Raw genomic sequence first — 16,131 nt, 5'->3', positions numbered from 1 at the left:
GAGGATATCCCATTTGTAACAAGATAAATATTCTCTTGGAGAGGGTTACAATTTTAAATTTTAATATCCAGTTAAATTACTCTTTCATTTTAAAATTCTTTATCATGTTTTTTCATTTACATGTCCTTTTAGAAAAAAATAATTAAGAGGGGTATTTAATTATTTTGTTTTTTATTGAATAGTTATTCTATTTATGTGATAAAATTGTGAAGTATCTGTAGTTTTAAAAATTAATTACTACTAAGGATAATATAAAATTAAAAAAATGTTTTAAACTTTTAGAATGATATGTATTTTAAAATAATGTTTTTTTTCATAAAAATGATAAATATTTTGATGCAATGGAATACAGTACAATAAAAGTGGAAACTAGAAACTTCCATTTTGTTGTACCTTTATGTAACTTCGAAACATTTAAGCTTTATTTCAGAAAAATAAATTGCATCTACTTTCAATAAGTTTTACTTAATTTGGTTTAGACTAATTATTTTTCAATAATTAAGAAAGTATTAATTTTTCTAAGTAATTCTAAAGGTTAATATTTATTGAATAAGTAATTCTAAAAGTAAATATTTGTGTGATAGGGACCAATGTAAGCTATCACTTTCTCTTTAATTATTTGACATTGAAATGTGTGGCACTAATTCATGTAATAACTACTTCCTTTAATTTTGACCAATGCTGGATTACATAGTACAGTACTATGATTTAGATTGGATTTTTATTTTTTTTCCTTCTCCATTATTTTAAAAATAAATATTAACTTTTAACCTATAAAAAAATATAGTCTTTTTTATTTTATCTTTAGCATTAATTACTTATTTCTCAAATTATTCTTCAAGTCATAAAACTATATACGTATTAATTAAAATGAATACTATGATAAAATACTTATATTAGTATCGATGCTATGGTGATAAATAATCTACCCTACAAGTAAGATCAAGAAAGAACACATATAAGTCGTTTATCATACTATTTTTAATTTTTGTTAGCCTTTTAAAATATAAATCATTTTTTAAGCTATTCTATAAGGGCATCTCCAACTCTATCTTTTTTTGAGCTATCACTCAAGGGCATCTCTTAATCTATCCTCTATTTTACTATCCAAATATATAATTTTCTATTTTCTCAAACAATCAACTCCAACTCAATTCTCTATTTTACTCTCTAAAAAAATTCTTTTTTTTCCTCCTCAATATTATATTATTATTTTAATTTCATTTTTATTTTCTTATTTCATAATATAATTTTCTTTCTTTATTTTTCAAATAATCACTTTGTATAATTTTCATGTAATATAAATTTTAGGTTTTTAAAAAATTTATTTTATTTAAAATTTCTAAATAACATACTTGCAAATAAATATTATATAATATATAAATTAGTGGACATAAATTGCAACCAAAATTTTTGTGATAAAATTATTATGTTATGTATTGTGTTATCTCGTTATTGTGTTATGTATTGTATTTTTAAATTAAAATTTTCATCTTATTATTTTAATTTTATGCATTCATCATAGTGACAGATAATTATAATAATATATTTTTTAAAATATTATATTACATTTAAAAAGAATGATGTATATTAAATATTTAATTAATGGTCTTATATGAAAAATAATGTGTTAATTATAAAATAATAGAAATATAAATAAAATATCAAAAAATAAAATAGAGAGGGTGAATGGTAGTTTTTCAAATTTGGAGAACTACTATACATTTTTATAAGTGGAGAATAAAGAGTGAAATGGAAGGTGGTTGGAGAGCTCATTCTCTATTTTGTTTTCCAAATAAAGAAAATGAAGAGTAAAATAGAGGTGGATTGGAGTTGGTCTTACGCTGTATAGTCCAAAAAAATAAAGTGTTAATTAAGTGTGACATTTAAAAAAATAAAAATAAATAAAAGATGCTTAGACAAATATTTTTATAAATTAATTAAGATATTTTTCTTAGTATTTTCCAAGCGTGGAGTATTTATATATTTATTCGAAAAAAATATTAAGTCATAACGTGCTCCAACACGGAGCACTAGAAAAAAAGAAGCTTCAGAAGAATATTCTAAAAATATTCATAAAGAATACTTCAAAGGGGTCTTTCAACTTGATGGGCTTCCACATTGTAGGCATGTATCCATGTCTTGGTCATAATAGATATGCTTTGATTAAACTAAAGTTGATCAACAATATCTTTTTATACGTGAAGAGGAGATGTACATACACTAAATGAGGAGGTGTAAGACGTTAAATATAGTGGATATGAGGTAAGGTAAAAGTAGGCCGAAAAAGTATTGGAGAGAAATATGATAAGGTATGACATGACATGACATAATTTAATCTTACAGAGAATATGACCTTAGATATGAAGGTATGAAGATCACGGATCAGAGAGAAAACATGTAGGTAGTTGAGTTTTATATATCTTGCTTTTCAATGGGATTAGGTTCAGTGAGAGTTTGATATATAGCACCATGTCTGTCGTGGTATATATTAGTAGTAGATTGCTTTTGATATTTGTTACCATAAATATTGTCTATTGTGTTTTAGTTATAACATTATTTAGTTGTTGTTACTATTATTTTTTTGGAATATTTTGTATTCCTTTTCTAATCAAGTGACATGTCTTCTTCATAGTTACTTTCATTTGTTACACTTGAGCACGAGGGTCTTTTGAAAACCACCTCCTTACCTCCACGAGGGAGACGGGTAAAATCTGCATACACTTTATCCTCCCAAAGCCTCACTTATATAAGATTATATTGGGTATATTATTACTGTCAACAATATCCTTTCGACAATCCAATCAATTACAATTAAACTAAACATAAAAGCAGATTATAATGCAACAAGCAAGTCCTTGTCACAAACTTGTGACTCACAAGTTATTGATACTAACCTTTCTAGCCCCACTCAACTGTTCCATCATCCATCATAGAAAAATAACTCACTTTAATACATTCGATCCCAAATATTAGTCGTTTTGGCAAAACTGAATTTATTTCAAAATATTTGACGGTTGAGAGAACCGAGAAGTCACTTAAATAGTTTTTTCAATATCTACCCTTTACTGTTACAATTAATGGAGTGTTAAGACATGCATGTAAGGTACATTTCGACGAATACTAATTTTTGAATCCTTTATTTCCAGGGCAACTTCCAGACCCTTGGCAGCAGCCTAAAGTACATCATGATAGTCCATTTTCACCGCGTAAAAACTCTTAATACATATATACCAGCAGAACCTGACCATCAAACTAGTTACATCAAGTTGACAAAGCACAAGTCTTGCGATTTAATATACATGATTCTAGGTACAAGTTTTGTAAGATGGCTGGAAGTACACTTAGCCTCTTCTAGTATGCAGTAATTGACCTGGACTGACATGCAACGCGCCATGCCTCAGAGAACAAACACAATATATATGTGGGCTTACATGCAAAACACAGGGTGCGATGACAGAACAAGTAAACTAGTCCTGTTGCCTGTAGGAGTGACCTAAGAGTGAAATTTTACGCAATAGAATTTTTATCAAGTCTACCCGAAGCTGCAGCATAGTAGTTTCCAGAATGATGACTTGTGGAACTGTCATTCACCTATCAATGAATAACATTCTAACACTAGCGTAAGCCTTACCTTAGCAGTTTTCTTTTAGGTCTGGAACTTCATTTTCAGATGGTAATCTTTCCACAGGTGGTCCACAACTTTTCGGGTATCTGCCAAAGTCTTTCTTTGTAGGCTTTGCAAGTTCCACAGAAATAACCCTGCCATCGAGGTACTGACAAGGGAAGAAAGAATGTGACGAAGAAGACACTGTGAAAGGAATTAAAAATCCAAAGCAAATTCACGGAGTATAACCTTGTGATCCATGCTATCAAGAGCAAGCATGGCATTTTCTTGAGAAGTGTACTGAATAAAAGCATATCCCTTTGATCTCTTGGTCATTTCATCCTTGACAATCTTAACTGATAAGGGAAGTAGATACATTTAAAAATGCAGGTCACAATCTCAACTACAAGAAAGAGTAGAATAGATAAGAGAAATTATCTTCAAGCAACAGCACATACCTTCAGCAACATGACCAAAATTTGAAAATATTTTCTCCAGACAACTTTCATCAGTGGAGTATGATAGATCTATGGTTCAAAAATAAGACAGAAATTTTGGAACTTTAGAGAACCACAACCGTTGAATGAAAAACATGTGATATATCTAAGACAGCAAGTGAATTCTGAACTTGTAGCATAAGGGTTAAAGAGAAAAAAGTCTTAACATTTCAGTGTCTCAAAACTATTTTTTTTATCAAAACTTGACATTCATTACATCTACAATTTGGTCAATGGAGAACTATAATTAGTGCAATGATAGCTTAATACTTTAAGGTAGGATTTTAACTTAGTTAAATATGGAACCTATCATTTAGAGGTATCAAAGAAGAAAATTCTGGACTCTTCATTGAGCAGCACTAAGTAAGTTCCAGCATATGTATATTAGTAACTAGAAAACCTTCGAGTTTACAACACTAGAAGTCGACATTTTATTGCTAAAATGATACTGGACATATAGTTCCTAAAGGGAAACTTACAGCATTACATGGAGATACTTATCTCCTTTTACATAGCCTCATTCTTTCTTCTATTTTTCCTCTCTTTTTTCTGATCTTTTACAAGCAAATATCTCCAGTGACTGCTTTCAGTAGTCAGATAACAGTACTCTTCTTACTACCTTGGAATGTCGAGGATAGTCAGAATGCAGTTTACATTGGAATTGCTTTCTAATATCACTATTTTACATATTTAAAATAATGACTAGCTGAAGCACTACAAGCCTGTAGCCCCTTTTTAATTTCATTCCCTTTAAGCTCAAGAAGTGGGACGTTACCCAATAACATGAAGTGTTTACTTTTCATCAAATATCATAACTACTCGGACCAAAGATCTGAATTCTATTCAGCCTGAAGCACAGTTTGAACCACGTAAATGTCTAGACCTAGCATATTCGAGTAACTTCTTCAACAAGAAGCAGCATAATTGTAGACTTGAAATCATGAAGTCTAAAGCAGCTGATAAGATTTACATATACCACCACCACTATTGAAGAGCATCACTAGCTTTTATCATCCATGTGAAACAGAAAAATGCAACATTACTATATAGGCAGTAAAACCTCAAAATCCTGAATCTTTACAATGATAGATTGACGGTCTTATCAAATATACAATGTTGCAATGTCTACTTTTTACTAGTACCAGAATGCAGAGACAAGATATAACATAAAGAAACATCAACTCCTAAGAGGTTTATTAGTCAGTGTTATTGCAATATTGCAGAGTCAAGATAATGTATAAAGGAACATACAATATTATGAGGCTTATCACCTAAGTTGCGCGAACTTTTTGCTTTTGATGCCGCACCCGTGTCGGATTCTCCAAAAATACACTACTTTTGGAGAATTCGACACGCACCCGTCAACATTTTTGAAGAGTCCAAGCAACATAGCTTATCACTAGTTACTACATCACTATTTGATCAGAATAGCAAGCAAGCAATGTGGGTTGTACATTACTGGTGCCAAGCAGCCTCAGACTACAACAAATTCCACCAATAAGGATCCTAGCCAAACCTATTTCTATCTTTGATTTCATTTCTGCCCACCCTTTCTTGGAAAAGATACTATAAAGTCAATAGAGTTTTTCAGCTTTGACCTACAGATGTTGTATCCAAGCTTCAAAAAGTCTTAAAGGTTTAGCTTTTATAAGACTTAGGTGAAACATAAAACTAAGACAAGTTCAAAAACAATCATCCACACTACTCATGGATAGTAGATACTGTATTATTGATTCAAGCAGTAAACTTTCAATCTGATCCAAGCTACCAGTAAGAAGCTAATGTCATCTTTCAGATGTGTTTTTTTAGTTTAACAAGCACCTTTTCTTTTTCTAGTAGCAATAACATTGTGCAGGGAAGTAAATCTGGGCCAACAAAAAGTAAAATGTTAGAGTAGGTTAGAGTCTCACATTGGTCGGAGAATGAACTGGTGGTATATTTATATAGAGTTGAGCAATCGCAATACTCCCCTCGTTAGCTAGCTTTTGGGGTTGAGTTAGGCTCAAGTATCGTAAATGAGAGCCAGGTCCATCCCGTTAAACTCCCCTCATGAACTAGCTTTTGAAGTTAAGTTAGACCCATATGTCATATTTTTATCCAGTTAACTTAACCTAGTAAAACAGATATCTAGATTATCTCCTCACCCATTTCAGAGTTATCATTTGGGATAAAGTACAGTTGTTGATATTAAATGTTAAATATAAGGAGGAGGGAGTAAATTGCTTACTTCTAACCATAACTTTGCTGGCGAGAGGGTAGCTAGAAAAGCTAGCTTGGGTTTTGAAGGATTTGTGTCCATTTGGTGGCTGCAACAGAACAATGGATGAGCTGCTTGGCCATACCCCTTTGCACATCAACATCATCATCACCAATTTGTCAAGATGAAAATAATCCAAATGGTCCTTAATATATAAGTGTATGAATGTTTTAGTCCTTCATATATACTATGCTACAAAAAAAAAATCATGTTAACTTTTCATATATAATACTTAACTAAAATATTTCTTAATGAGTATATACTATTCTTGCTTTTCTTATAACATATTTTTTGTTCTTGCAGCACAAGACATAATTGAGTTATGATTTCAAAGACACGAATATATGTTAATTATTCATAAAAAAATTTTCATAAAAGATAGCTAAAAGTTAATCTTTCTACTCATTATATAAGATTTGATTATAACCAAAAAGTTTCACTCTCATTTCTATGTTTTTATATAGTCACTAGTTTTGATTCACGTGCATTGCGTAAGTTGCTGATTAATTTCTTTTTAAAATTTACTTACACCATTACCCTTGTGACTCAATTGGTTGGGGAACAAGTTATTCCGAAATTAGTTATCACGAGATTGCTATCACACCCTCAATGTGATACAAAAATAATACTATAATTTCGTCATTTTTAAAGTTTAAGTCATAGAAGTAAGAGTTATTTTAAATAACTTTGTTAACAATAGGGGTATAGTTATTCTAAAAGTATAATTGTAGGGCTGTATTTGTTCCAAAAGTATAATGAAGGTTAAATATAAATAATTTCTGAAAATACAGGGGCAAAATTAAGCACTTTCCCCAAAGATGTGGGCAGTTGTGCGTAATTTAAAACTCTTGGGGCTTAAAGTCTACATTCAACTCTTTCCATTTTTAACTTCCTGTTTCCAGTTTCTACTCATCAGCGAACAGCAAATATCCAATATCATCAGTTTTTCCCCTTGTTGTTTCTTCGATTCGTCTCTGTCGAGCGATTGGATCCCTCAAAGGCTAAAAACTTCAAAGTAAGCTTGGCAAAAGGTTACATTCACAACTTCGAAAGCTTATTTTTTCCGTTCAATTTTGTTATTTCAAAGGATTTCGATCTGATTTGTCTTGATTTATTCGATTGTTGTTTAACAACTTAAAATTTAGGAAAATCCTTACTGGGTTTTCATCAAACTTTGAAACTAGTGATGGGTTTTGAAAATTTCAAGGTTTTGAATATTTAAGCTATGTTAAATCTGATTTCTTTTTCTGCTGGTGGTTTGTTAATAGTTTAAGATTTGATTTGATATCTGAATCTGTCAATGTGTTCAAGATTCTTACTTTTTGAATCGTGACTATTTTTATTATAGTTTATCTGTGGTTGCAGAAACCTTGCTTTCTTAGATGGCTAACCGAGCTCCTGTCAGAACTAACAACTCAGCCCTCATTGCCATGATCGCTGATGAGGTGAACTTTTCACCACATTTTTTTGGGTGTTGCTATGTGTTCTTATTGATAGACTATGCTCTATTTGCATTGTATCAGCCAATCAATGATGGGCTTTGAACCATGTTTTTCTTTGATATCACTAAACTAATAGAGTCTAAGTCGCGCAGACTCTTCGATTTGATGCTGCACCCATGTCGGATTCTCCAAAAATACACTACTTTTGGAGAACACATCGGTCGACATTTTTGAAGAGTCCGAACAACATAGAATAGAGTAGATGTACTTTGGTGCTGGAATCATTCATGTGTATGGATTTTCCAAGGAAATAAGTTTTGGGGGATCAAAGTCCTCATGGGAGAGAGGTGCATGGCCCATATAGTCAAGTAAACTATTCTAGCCTGAGTTACTCACTATGCTATATATAAGATGGGAAGTGAAAAACTGATGGACACACAGACCAGGAGTGTGATGACTGAAAAATGATGAAAGCCAATAATTTAGATTAAATAAATCATGGCATCTCTATTCCTGAAATACAAATATCGATAGCTTATCATTGTGGATGAGCTGTTGGTTGTTATTTCTCTAGTGTGTCTTTATCATGATGCCTCAGGGTCATCAGCCATCTTTGAGCATCTATAATATACTCTTTTCCATCAGATCTTTTATGACATGAGTTGTCTTTCACAGACTAATTAGAAGATGATTTGGATGATATATTACATTTGATGTGAGTTTACAGTTGATGTGACTGACGGAGCACTGGTTTTAGCTGGGACTTAATCATGTTTATGTTGTGCATCATATGTACGATCAGAACTCTGTGGAGACGGGATAGCAATTATCTATCTCATCTGTTGCTTGATTAAGTTTTTGTATGCAACTTTTTGAATTGGTAAACAATTACTACCCACTTACTGTCATGGGACTTTTATGATGAATAGCTTGTTAGTCTACATACATGTGATAGATGATATCTAGACATACTGATGCTGATGGAAATAACTTGTTTATATAGGACACAATTACAGGATTTTTACTGGCTGGAGTTGGCAATGTCGATTTGAGGAGGAAAACAAATTACCTTATTGTGGATTCAAGTAAGTTTCAATTTTGGAATTACCAGCTCTTCAGTAGTTTTGAGGATCTTTCATTAACTTTATGCTGTAGCTTCTACTCTGCACCAAAATAGCATAGTTAGTTATTTTCCAAATTAGCAAATTCTCTTCCAACCGGTTTGTCTCTCTTACCTATGTGGAGAAAAGAGCTTTGAATTTGGGGGAGGGAATTTAAATGATAGTTTTTGCTGCTACATATCAGAAACAACCTCTCTACCTTCAAAAGGAAGGGGTAAGGCTGTGCACACACCACCCTTCCCAGACCCACTTGTGGAATCACACTGTTACGTTGTTGTTGTAGTTTTTGCTGTTACATCTGGTTCACTAGCTTCCTATTGGTAGGAATTATTAGATGTCATATGTGATCTGAAACTTAGAGGCAATATGATAGGGGGAAGATGAATCAATGATAATCTTTGCCAAATATTACTCAATAGAGAGGATGATGAAGGGATTTTGTTCAGTCACATAGTAAAGTGAAGTGCTCAAGCTAAAGAGGAGTTTCTGATATCAGTGTCCAAGATGAAGGACTGGAATAGCAAGTACCTTAATATCCTGTGCCCTCCAAGGTAGAACAACAGAATGCTTCAGACTTCAGTGGATAAAGACTCACATTGCATATCCTTCCATATTTGAACGAAGAATAAGTAAATTAGACAACCAATGATAAAACGTTGAGCTTCAGGTATTTTCTTGGAAATGTCAGCCACTGACAGTGATAAATTCAGAAGTTCTGGGGTTGCCATTATAGCTGAATTTTTTCTCTATTCCAAAAGTTATCAGAAATTATTGGTCATGTTCAGTTCCGAAAGTCATTTCACTATTTCGTCTCTTCCTTTTTCATGATAAGTCATGCCTCTATGGTTATGGAGAAGAAAATATATATATTTTTTTCAATTTGTAGATAGCCTTATTAGAATGTCTCAAGAAAATGCCCCCAAGGCCTCTAGCTCAAGTGGCAAAAGGTGGAGGATTTGTGGCTTAGGTCGCAGGTTCAAGCCCCACACCATGCAAAGCGAAGCCCGGTATTTAAGTGGAGAAGGGTAGAGGGGCGGGCCCATTATCCACCGAGTTTAGAAGGCTGTGATTGGTCCAAAGGGCGGGTCACAGACGGATTTCTCGATTATCAAAAAAAAAATGTCTCAAGAAAATTCTGTTATGCACCTGAAGAAAATAAAAATATTTCTACATCTATTCTTGTCATCTCTGAATAGTAACATTTTTGAATTTCATTTTTATTGGTGTAGTTTTATTTCATAATATCATATTTCCATATTTGGGAAATAGTTAATATTATTATCCCCATTTTACCTTTAATGACCTAACTTGTTGGGACCAACTTCATATAAAAGTTCATCTTTTCATGTGGAGAGAGATATAGAATTGTTGGTAATAACGGCAATTTTTGCACTTTGCAAAATATTTAGCTTATGTGTAAAGTAAATTCATTTGTTTCTTAAACTTTTGTTCGGTAAAACACCCGCCAAATAAATTGGAATGGAGGAAGCACAATGTATTTCTGGGATTTGGATCTCCAAATTTTGTTTTCCTGATGACATAAAAAAATACAACTTGATATATAACTAATCAATATGGATTTTTTCAATCTAAAAATCCTTCCCAATGTTAATTATTAATAATAATTGTAACAACAATTATGAGTATTAGAATTCCCACTGCTTAACTTTCAATTCGCCTCTGACCATCAAATGAAATGTACTTTATTGAAATACTTAAAAGAGAAACCAGTGCATGTTAGCACTCAAGGATATGGCCTAGTGGTTAATGAAGTGAGTTGATAACCATGAAGTCTCAGGTTCAAATCCCAGCAGGGACAAAAACACTAGGTGATTTCTTGCCATCTGTCCTAGGCTTGGTGGACAGAGTTACTTGGTTATTGCTTTAGCTGCAGAGACTTGTTAAAACTCTAGCCTTAAGAATGTAGCTAGGGCTAGAGGAGATGCCTTCAAAGCATCTATTGTTTCTTTCTGTCCCAACACCAAACAATGCAAGCAGGGATCATCTTCCATACTTTCCTGATGGGGTTTCAACCTTCCATGAGTTCCAACTAATCAGGGCATCTTTAATGCTCTCTGGCATAACCCATTTGAGACCAAAAGCTGAGAAGAGCATGTTCCATATGCCTGTGACTGCTGTACAATGAAGATGTCTGTTGGTCTCTAAGGCCTGATGGCACATGTAGCAGCTGTTGTCAATACGGATTTTTCACCTGACGAGGTTGTCTTAGGTGAGGGAGGGTTCATGAAGGGCTAGACAGCTAAAACAAATCACGTAGGGGGTAACTTTGCTTTCCAGATTAACTTCCATGGCCAATTAACTAACATTTCACAGGCATATGGCACATGCTTTTGTTTTGCTAACTCTCTTATCTAGACTAATATAGGAGACTCTCACTAGAGTCGATCTACATGTTTAGATTATAACCAAACAGATTGACCTTTTTGTTGGTAATGAATTCAAAAGTTACTTCTAATTTAATTGCTGAGTGAAGGATGGTATATAGGGAGCTGGCGATTCCTGTGAGTGGTAGAACTTTTCATCTTTATCTCAGAGTTCAAAATTATGGAAAGAAAGTAATATAGATTTCCTATGCTCATGTTCAGAAACAACGGTGAAGCAGATTGAAGATGCTTTTAAGGAATTCACCACAAGAGAGGACATCGCAATAGTGTTAATCAGCCAATATGTAAGTTTCCTACTCTTCTCCTTTGTTGTTTGGTTTATCAATTTTTACATGTCCATATTATGTAGTCAAGAATATTATCTGTATTTGGTGGTTGCGTTACATGTAGCTCTGCTCAAGTGCCACAATAGAATTGGTTATGTTTCAGCTGCTAATTATGTCGTACATAGTGTTTAACTGTTTATTGGTCGAATCTTTCATTGTTTGAATTTTGGAACTAACTATTATCTGGCCAAACTTCAGTTGCTCTCAAGTCATCAGAAACCTGCTAGAGTAAAAAAGAGTAATGTGATCTGTATTTCCTGTTGGATGCTTAGATTACAGTGGCTACTGCATCAATCAGCTTACATTTTCTCCTCCAAAAAAACCAACTCCATAGGACTTGTAAAAGCAAAGGTCGATAATACTTGATCATAGCCATTTAAAGCCTGCTTGTCGAATCTCTATCACCCCCATAAGGTGAAAGTGTATTTGGTTGGATAAAGGCAGGAGGAGGGGACATAAAAAAGAAGTAGTCCTAGGTTATTTTCCTTGTTTAGTTATGCAATACAAGTGACGAGGTGTGATCTCAATGTCAGTTTTTTAGCCAGTCTGAACCTCGTCAAAATGAGGAGATAATCGTTCATGCATTCTTTCCAAACAACTTAAAGAAATGATTAGTGTTTTTAAAATTTTTTTGAAATGATAAGTGCTTTAACAAGTAAAGAAAACCTCTCAGTTACTCAAACAGAGGTTTGAAGCTATCCGGTTAAGTACTGTACGTCTGCCTCTATTAAATTAGTCGTTTGTAGACATGGAACAAACCGAGGCTGTGCAATGGAAGTACTCCTTTGGTATGTTTAGCATATAAAGGGAAAGGTTACTAGTTTGCTAAGGATAAGAAAAGCAGTCAATTCCCTCCCTCTCCCTGTCGAATCAAATTTGTACGTACACGAGCTTAGCACTTACCATTTCTTATCTGCCCTTAGAATTATTATTGTTTTTAGATGCACTAAAGATTGTGGCTTGCGGTCAAAATGCATCTTTTACTTTTGTTATACTCCAGTTCAATTTCAATCTACTAAGTAAATCCAACTAACACTGTGTAATATGGTGGAGGAGTTCTCTATCTACCGCAAGTACTTTAAATTATTAGGCTGCAGTTTTATGTCTGGGGGGAACTGGTGGCCTCCATTTTCTAAAATTGAAGACTCACGGAAAATAAGGGTCTAAAGTAGAGTTAATTGGCATTTCACTCAATTTATTCCTCTTGGTTTATCCTTTTCAGGTGGCCAACATGATAAGATTTTTGGTTGATAGTTACAACAAACCAATTCCAGCCATTTTGGAGATTCCTTCAAAGGACCATCCATATGATCCTGCCCATGATTCTGTTCTATCACGAGTGAAGTATCTCTTCTCCGCCGAATCAGTAGCCGGCGATAGGCGTTAATGTTGGAGTAATGTTTCTATATGCCCCAACTATTTCATAATTATCTTGATATTGTATCATGTCCCCACTCTATCAAGAGATAATTCATTTTGTAATCTGTTTTAGATATTTAAGCGGTTTGTGTTGTTCTTGAGTGTTGATTCAAGAAGTTGTATAAGTTAAAAGTGTGACTGGGAGTGAACAACTTGTTGCAAATAAGTCAGTTGCTCTGTACTTTGGGAGGTTCAGTTGATATTATGGATGATTATTCTTGAAGAGGAATCAAATAAACTATTTGAGGACTGCATCAATTTTCTGCTCTTTGATCTCACTGTGCTTGTGGAAAATTTCTTGTTAGCCCAAGAATGTACTCTTCATTTTTTGTCTACTCAACTCTGCTTCTGAAAGTGACCATTTGTTACTTTGTGCTCAAAAGTGACAATGTTTTCTTTTGCGGAGACATGATTTGAACTCGTGACCTCAAGGTTATGAGCCTAGCGAGCTACCAAACTGCTCTACCCGAATTCGTAACCTCTATAAGCAGATTCATTTTCTATGTTTTTCCTGATCAAACTAGAAGTGAAATGGGTGCATAAGGATATTGTGCTCGGCCTCCCTACAATCATAAAATTAAAAGTATCGAGTTTTACGTTTGAAACTCCAACACAATTATTCCTTAGTAGTTCGTTGCTACAACTTCTATTTAGGTGTTTTCTCACTTCACTCTCTCTCTTGTTCATTATCAGTTGTTTATTCTTATAGGAAAATAAGTTATTTTGAACTCATGTTGGCTCCTGAACTTGCAAATTGGCCCTTCTATTACTTAACCGCCAAATCTGAGTGTAAACAAAATATACCTAAAGTTTTTGAGACATAAAATGGTTTTGTGGATAATTTATTTTCGACTAAAATCATGTATACATTTATAAAAGAAAATAACTTTAAATTGAAACAACAAAAATAACACAGGCAGAACTTTTACTTTTTCAAATAACAATTAAGGTGAAGCAGGGTCAGGAACGATGAATCTCTTTATGATAAACAGATCCATTTTGCAAGTTCGTTATTATAGGTAGTTCCTACAAAGGATCGAACTAATGACATATTCAACACTTGGATTCTCAATGTAAATGCTGCATAGTTTGATTCTCATCCTTCAGAAACTACGAGTTTAATAAAAGCATCCGTCGACAAAAGAATCACATCATCTCGTGGCTATTGAAAACTAATGAAATCATGACTAATTAAGAACTCATAAATCACATTAAATCGAGAGATGATATTGATATCACAATTTAATAATAATGACATCAAATAAGATAAATTAAATATATACATGAATAACATTCTCTTTTAACTCACCTTACAAATCGAAGAAAAGAAAAAAAAAATTGAGGTATTGAACCTCAAACCAAATCTATCCATTTCTTTTCTTCTTCAAAAAAGAGTAAAAAAAAAAAAAAAAAACATGCACTAAATTAAAAGATAACCATCATGATCCCAAATACTTTCACTAATTAACTGATCATCTCCAGTAAAATCACTTAAACACAAATTCTCCAATTCAAAATCACCTAAACTCGAAATATCCATCGTTGGACTATTACTAGAATTGGTCGTTGAAGATGAACCAAATGTTTTATTTTCATTAACTGATACTAACATACCTCCCTTATGTTCTTTCTCCTTTTGATCATTGCAATTATAACAATCATATCCAAATGAAGATACATGAGTTATTGTATTATCTTCTTCAAAATCGTCGTTGTTCTCATCTAGTCCAAAATTTAAATTTATTGGACCTTTATGAGCTCCTAAGAAAGTATTAGCAGTGTGACATCCAGTAAATTGTTGTACTAGAGCTCGAAAATTCGAAGCATCTGCATTGAGATGAGTTGTTGGAGTTTTCTTTGATGCTCGAGATCTTCTTCGAATTGGTGACTTTTTTATGGTACCATTTTTAGGACTTAACTCATGACTACACAAAGAGTTTGTAACAGTACTAGTAGTAGTAGTAGTGGTGTCACAGTTTAAGGTTGATGATCTTGTCATTTGAGGGATAGAAGAGTTTTGCATGGTTTTTTTTTTGTTTTATAATTATAACTACTTGTGTTGTGAAGATATGGAAAAAACAACCTAGGCAAGAATGTATATATATAGTGGATTTTATTTTTTGGTTGAAAAATAATTAAAGATGGATGGTTGACTATTTTTTTTTTTTTTGTTTGAGTTGGGATTAAGTAAGACCAAGATATATAGGTGTGGAGGTGTGTTTCGAGGAAAGAACATGGTTAGATAATGATATATGTGAATGCGTCATTCATCTATATATATATATATATATATATATATACTTTTCTTATCAATATTATTTTAGAGAACTATATATTATAATTAACTAAGAGAGAGAATGAGAGTAATTTCAAAGGATAGATGAAATTATGTGTGTTGTGAAAGTAATTATGGTATGGAAGTGGCGTTTTTGAGCGGTGAGAATCAATTGTAATGATGATGTGATTTATTCAGAGCGTCTGCGTTGGAAAAAAATCTTTGGTTCCATTAGTGATAATACATATTATTGAATCATGATTTATGTTTTATAGCTTTCAATTTTTTTGATTGATGAATATATTCTTTGATGTTATTCCTTTATGATGGTTAATTTGAAAATAATAGAATAGTTAAATAGAGTTTGTAGCTTGTAGGGTCTTATAAAGTAGAGTATAAGTATAATCACCTAGTTAAGTTAACTAATTAAGCATCCTTAATCATCTCCGCGTTGTAATGGAAGGGGCATGTGCTACTTGAAGATTGCGATAGATTTATAAATCATTGTCTTAAATTAATATTCTATTTAGTGAAAATGATTAACTAGTGATTATATTATCTAATGCTTGACCATGAATATTGACACGCAACCAACTAAGTTTTTCATATGCCTATTATCAGGTCGTGTTCACACCTTTTGCTTTCTATGTTGCAAAGAACACAGATACTGTTGAAAATTGATCAGCCACAATATTTACATTGTTTTACTTCTACCTCGTGAGGGTAAATATTGTTTTCGATAGACCTTTGATTTAAGTTATAAAAGATATAAAATAAATACA

The 16,131-nt window shown here is 32.9% G+C and overlaps 2 protein-coding genes across 5 annotated transcripts; one reads left to right on the top strand and one right to left on the bottom strand.

Annotated features, from left to right (window-relative positions):
• Positions 1-2,735: 2,735 nt before the first annotated feature.
• On the bottom strand, positions 2,736-6,467 carry LOC125836679 (uncharacterized). Of its 3 annotated transcripts, none has more exons than XM_049515885.1 (5): positions 6,332-6,467; positions 4,066-4,134; positions 3,857-3,963; positions 3,635-3,776; positions 2,736-3,243 (listed from the first exon to the last, which is right to left on the bottom strand). In XM_049515885.1, exons 1-4 carry the CDS (start codon positions 6,465-6,467, stop codon positions 3,636-3,638), a joined length of 453 nt encoding a protein of 150 aa, XP_049371842.1. In that variant the 3' UTR covers positions 2,736-3,243; position 3,635. The 3 variants fall into 3 exon arrangements, with proteins under 3 accessions (XP_049371842.1, XP_049371843.1, XP_049371844.1); XM_049515886.1 differs by lacking the exon at positions 2,736-3,243 and adding an exon at positions 3,247-3,399; XM_049515887.1 differs by lacking the exon at positions 2,736-3,243 and adding an exon at positions 3,351-3,373.
• An 808-nt stretch (positions 6,468-7,275) lies between these two features.
• On the top strand, positions 7,276-13,332 carry LOC125836680 (V-type proton ATPase subunit F). 2 transcript variants are annotated; one of them, XM_049515890.1, is made up of 5 exons: positions 7,276-7,376; positions 7,727-7,806; positions 8,807-8,888; positions 11,531-11,613; positions 12,878-13,332. In XM_049515890.1, the coding sequence occupies exons 2-5, from the start codon at positions 7,744-7,746 to the stop codon at positions 13,040-13,042; spliced, it is 393 nt and encodes a 130-aa protein (XP_049371847.1). In that variant the 5' UTR covers positions 7,276-7,376; positions 7,727-7,743; the 3' UTR covers positions 13,043-13,332. The 2 variants fall into 2 exon arrangements, with proteins under 2 accessions (XP_049371847.1, XP_049371846.1); XM_049515889.1 differs by having other exon boundaries at positions 7,354-7,392.
• Positions 13,333-16,131: the final 2,799 nt, after the last annotated feature.

This window comes from Solanum verrucosum, unplaced genomic scaffold (genome assembly GCF_900185275.1).
Source record: "Solanum verrucosum unplaced genomic scaffold, falcon-dt-bn FXZP01000278.1, whole genome shotgun sequence".
Taxonomy (NCBI): domain Eukaryota; kingdom Viridiplantae; phylum Streptophyta; class Magnoliopsida; order Solanales; family Solanaceae; genus Solanum; species Solanum verrucosum.
The sequence above is the reverse complement of the archived record's forward strand: the minus strand, read 5'-3'. Positions and strand labels throughout refer to the sequence as shown.

What these genes read in the sequence shown, in the direction of transcription:
- LOC125836679 (XM_049515885.1), bottom strand. Translation starts at nt 6,467, where the DNA reads ATGATGTTGATGTGCAAAGGGGTATGGCCAAGCAGCTCATCCATTGTT. An exon ending in TTTTGGTCATGTTGCTGAAG is followed by an intron (nt 3,964 to 4,065) that starts GTATGTGCTGTT and finishes TTCCCTTATCAG; the next exon opens with TTAAGATTGTCAAGGATGAA. An exon ending in TTGATAGCATGGATCACAAG is followed by an intron (nt 3,777 to 3,856) that starts GTTATACTCCGT and finishes TTCCCTTGTCAG; the next exon opens with TACCTCGATGGCAGGGTTAT.
- LOC125836680 (XM_049515890.1), top strand. Translation starts at nt 7,744, where the DNA reads ATGGCTAACCGAGCTCCTGTCAGAACTAACAACTCAGCCCTCATTGCC. An exon ending in TTGCCATGATCGCTGATGAG is followed by an intron (nt 7,807 to 8,806) that starts GTGAACTTTTCA and finishes TTGTTTATATAG; the next exon opens with GACACAATTACAGGATTTTT. An exon ending in TAGTGTTAATCAGCCAATAT is followed by an intron (nt 11,614 to 12,877) that starts GTAAGTTTCCTA and finishes TATCCTTTTCAG; the next exon opens with GTGGCCAACATGATAAGATT.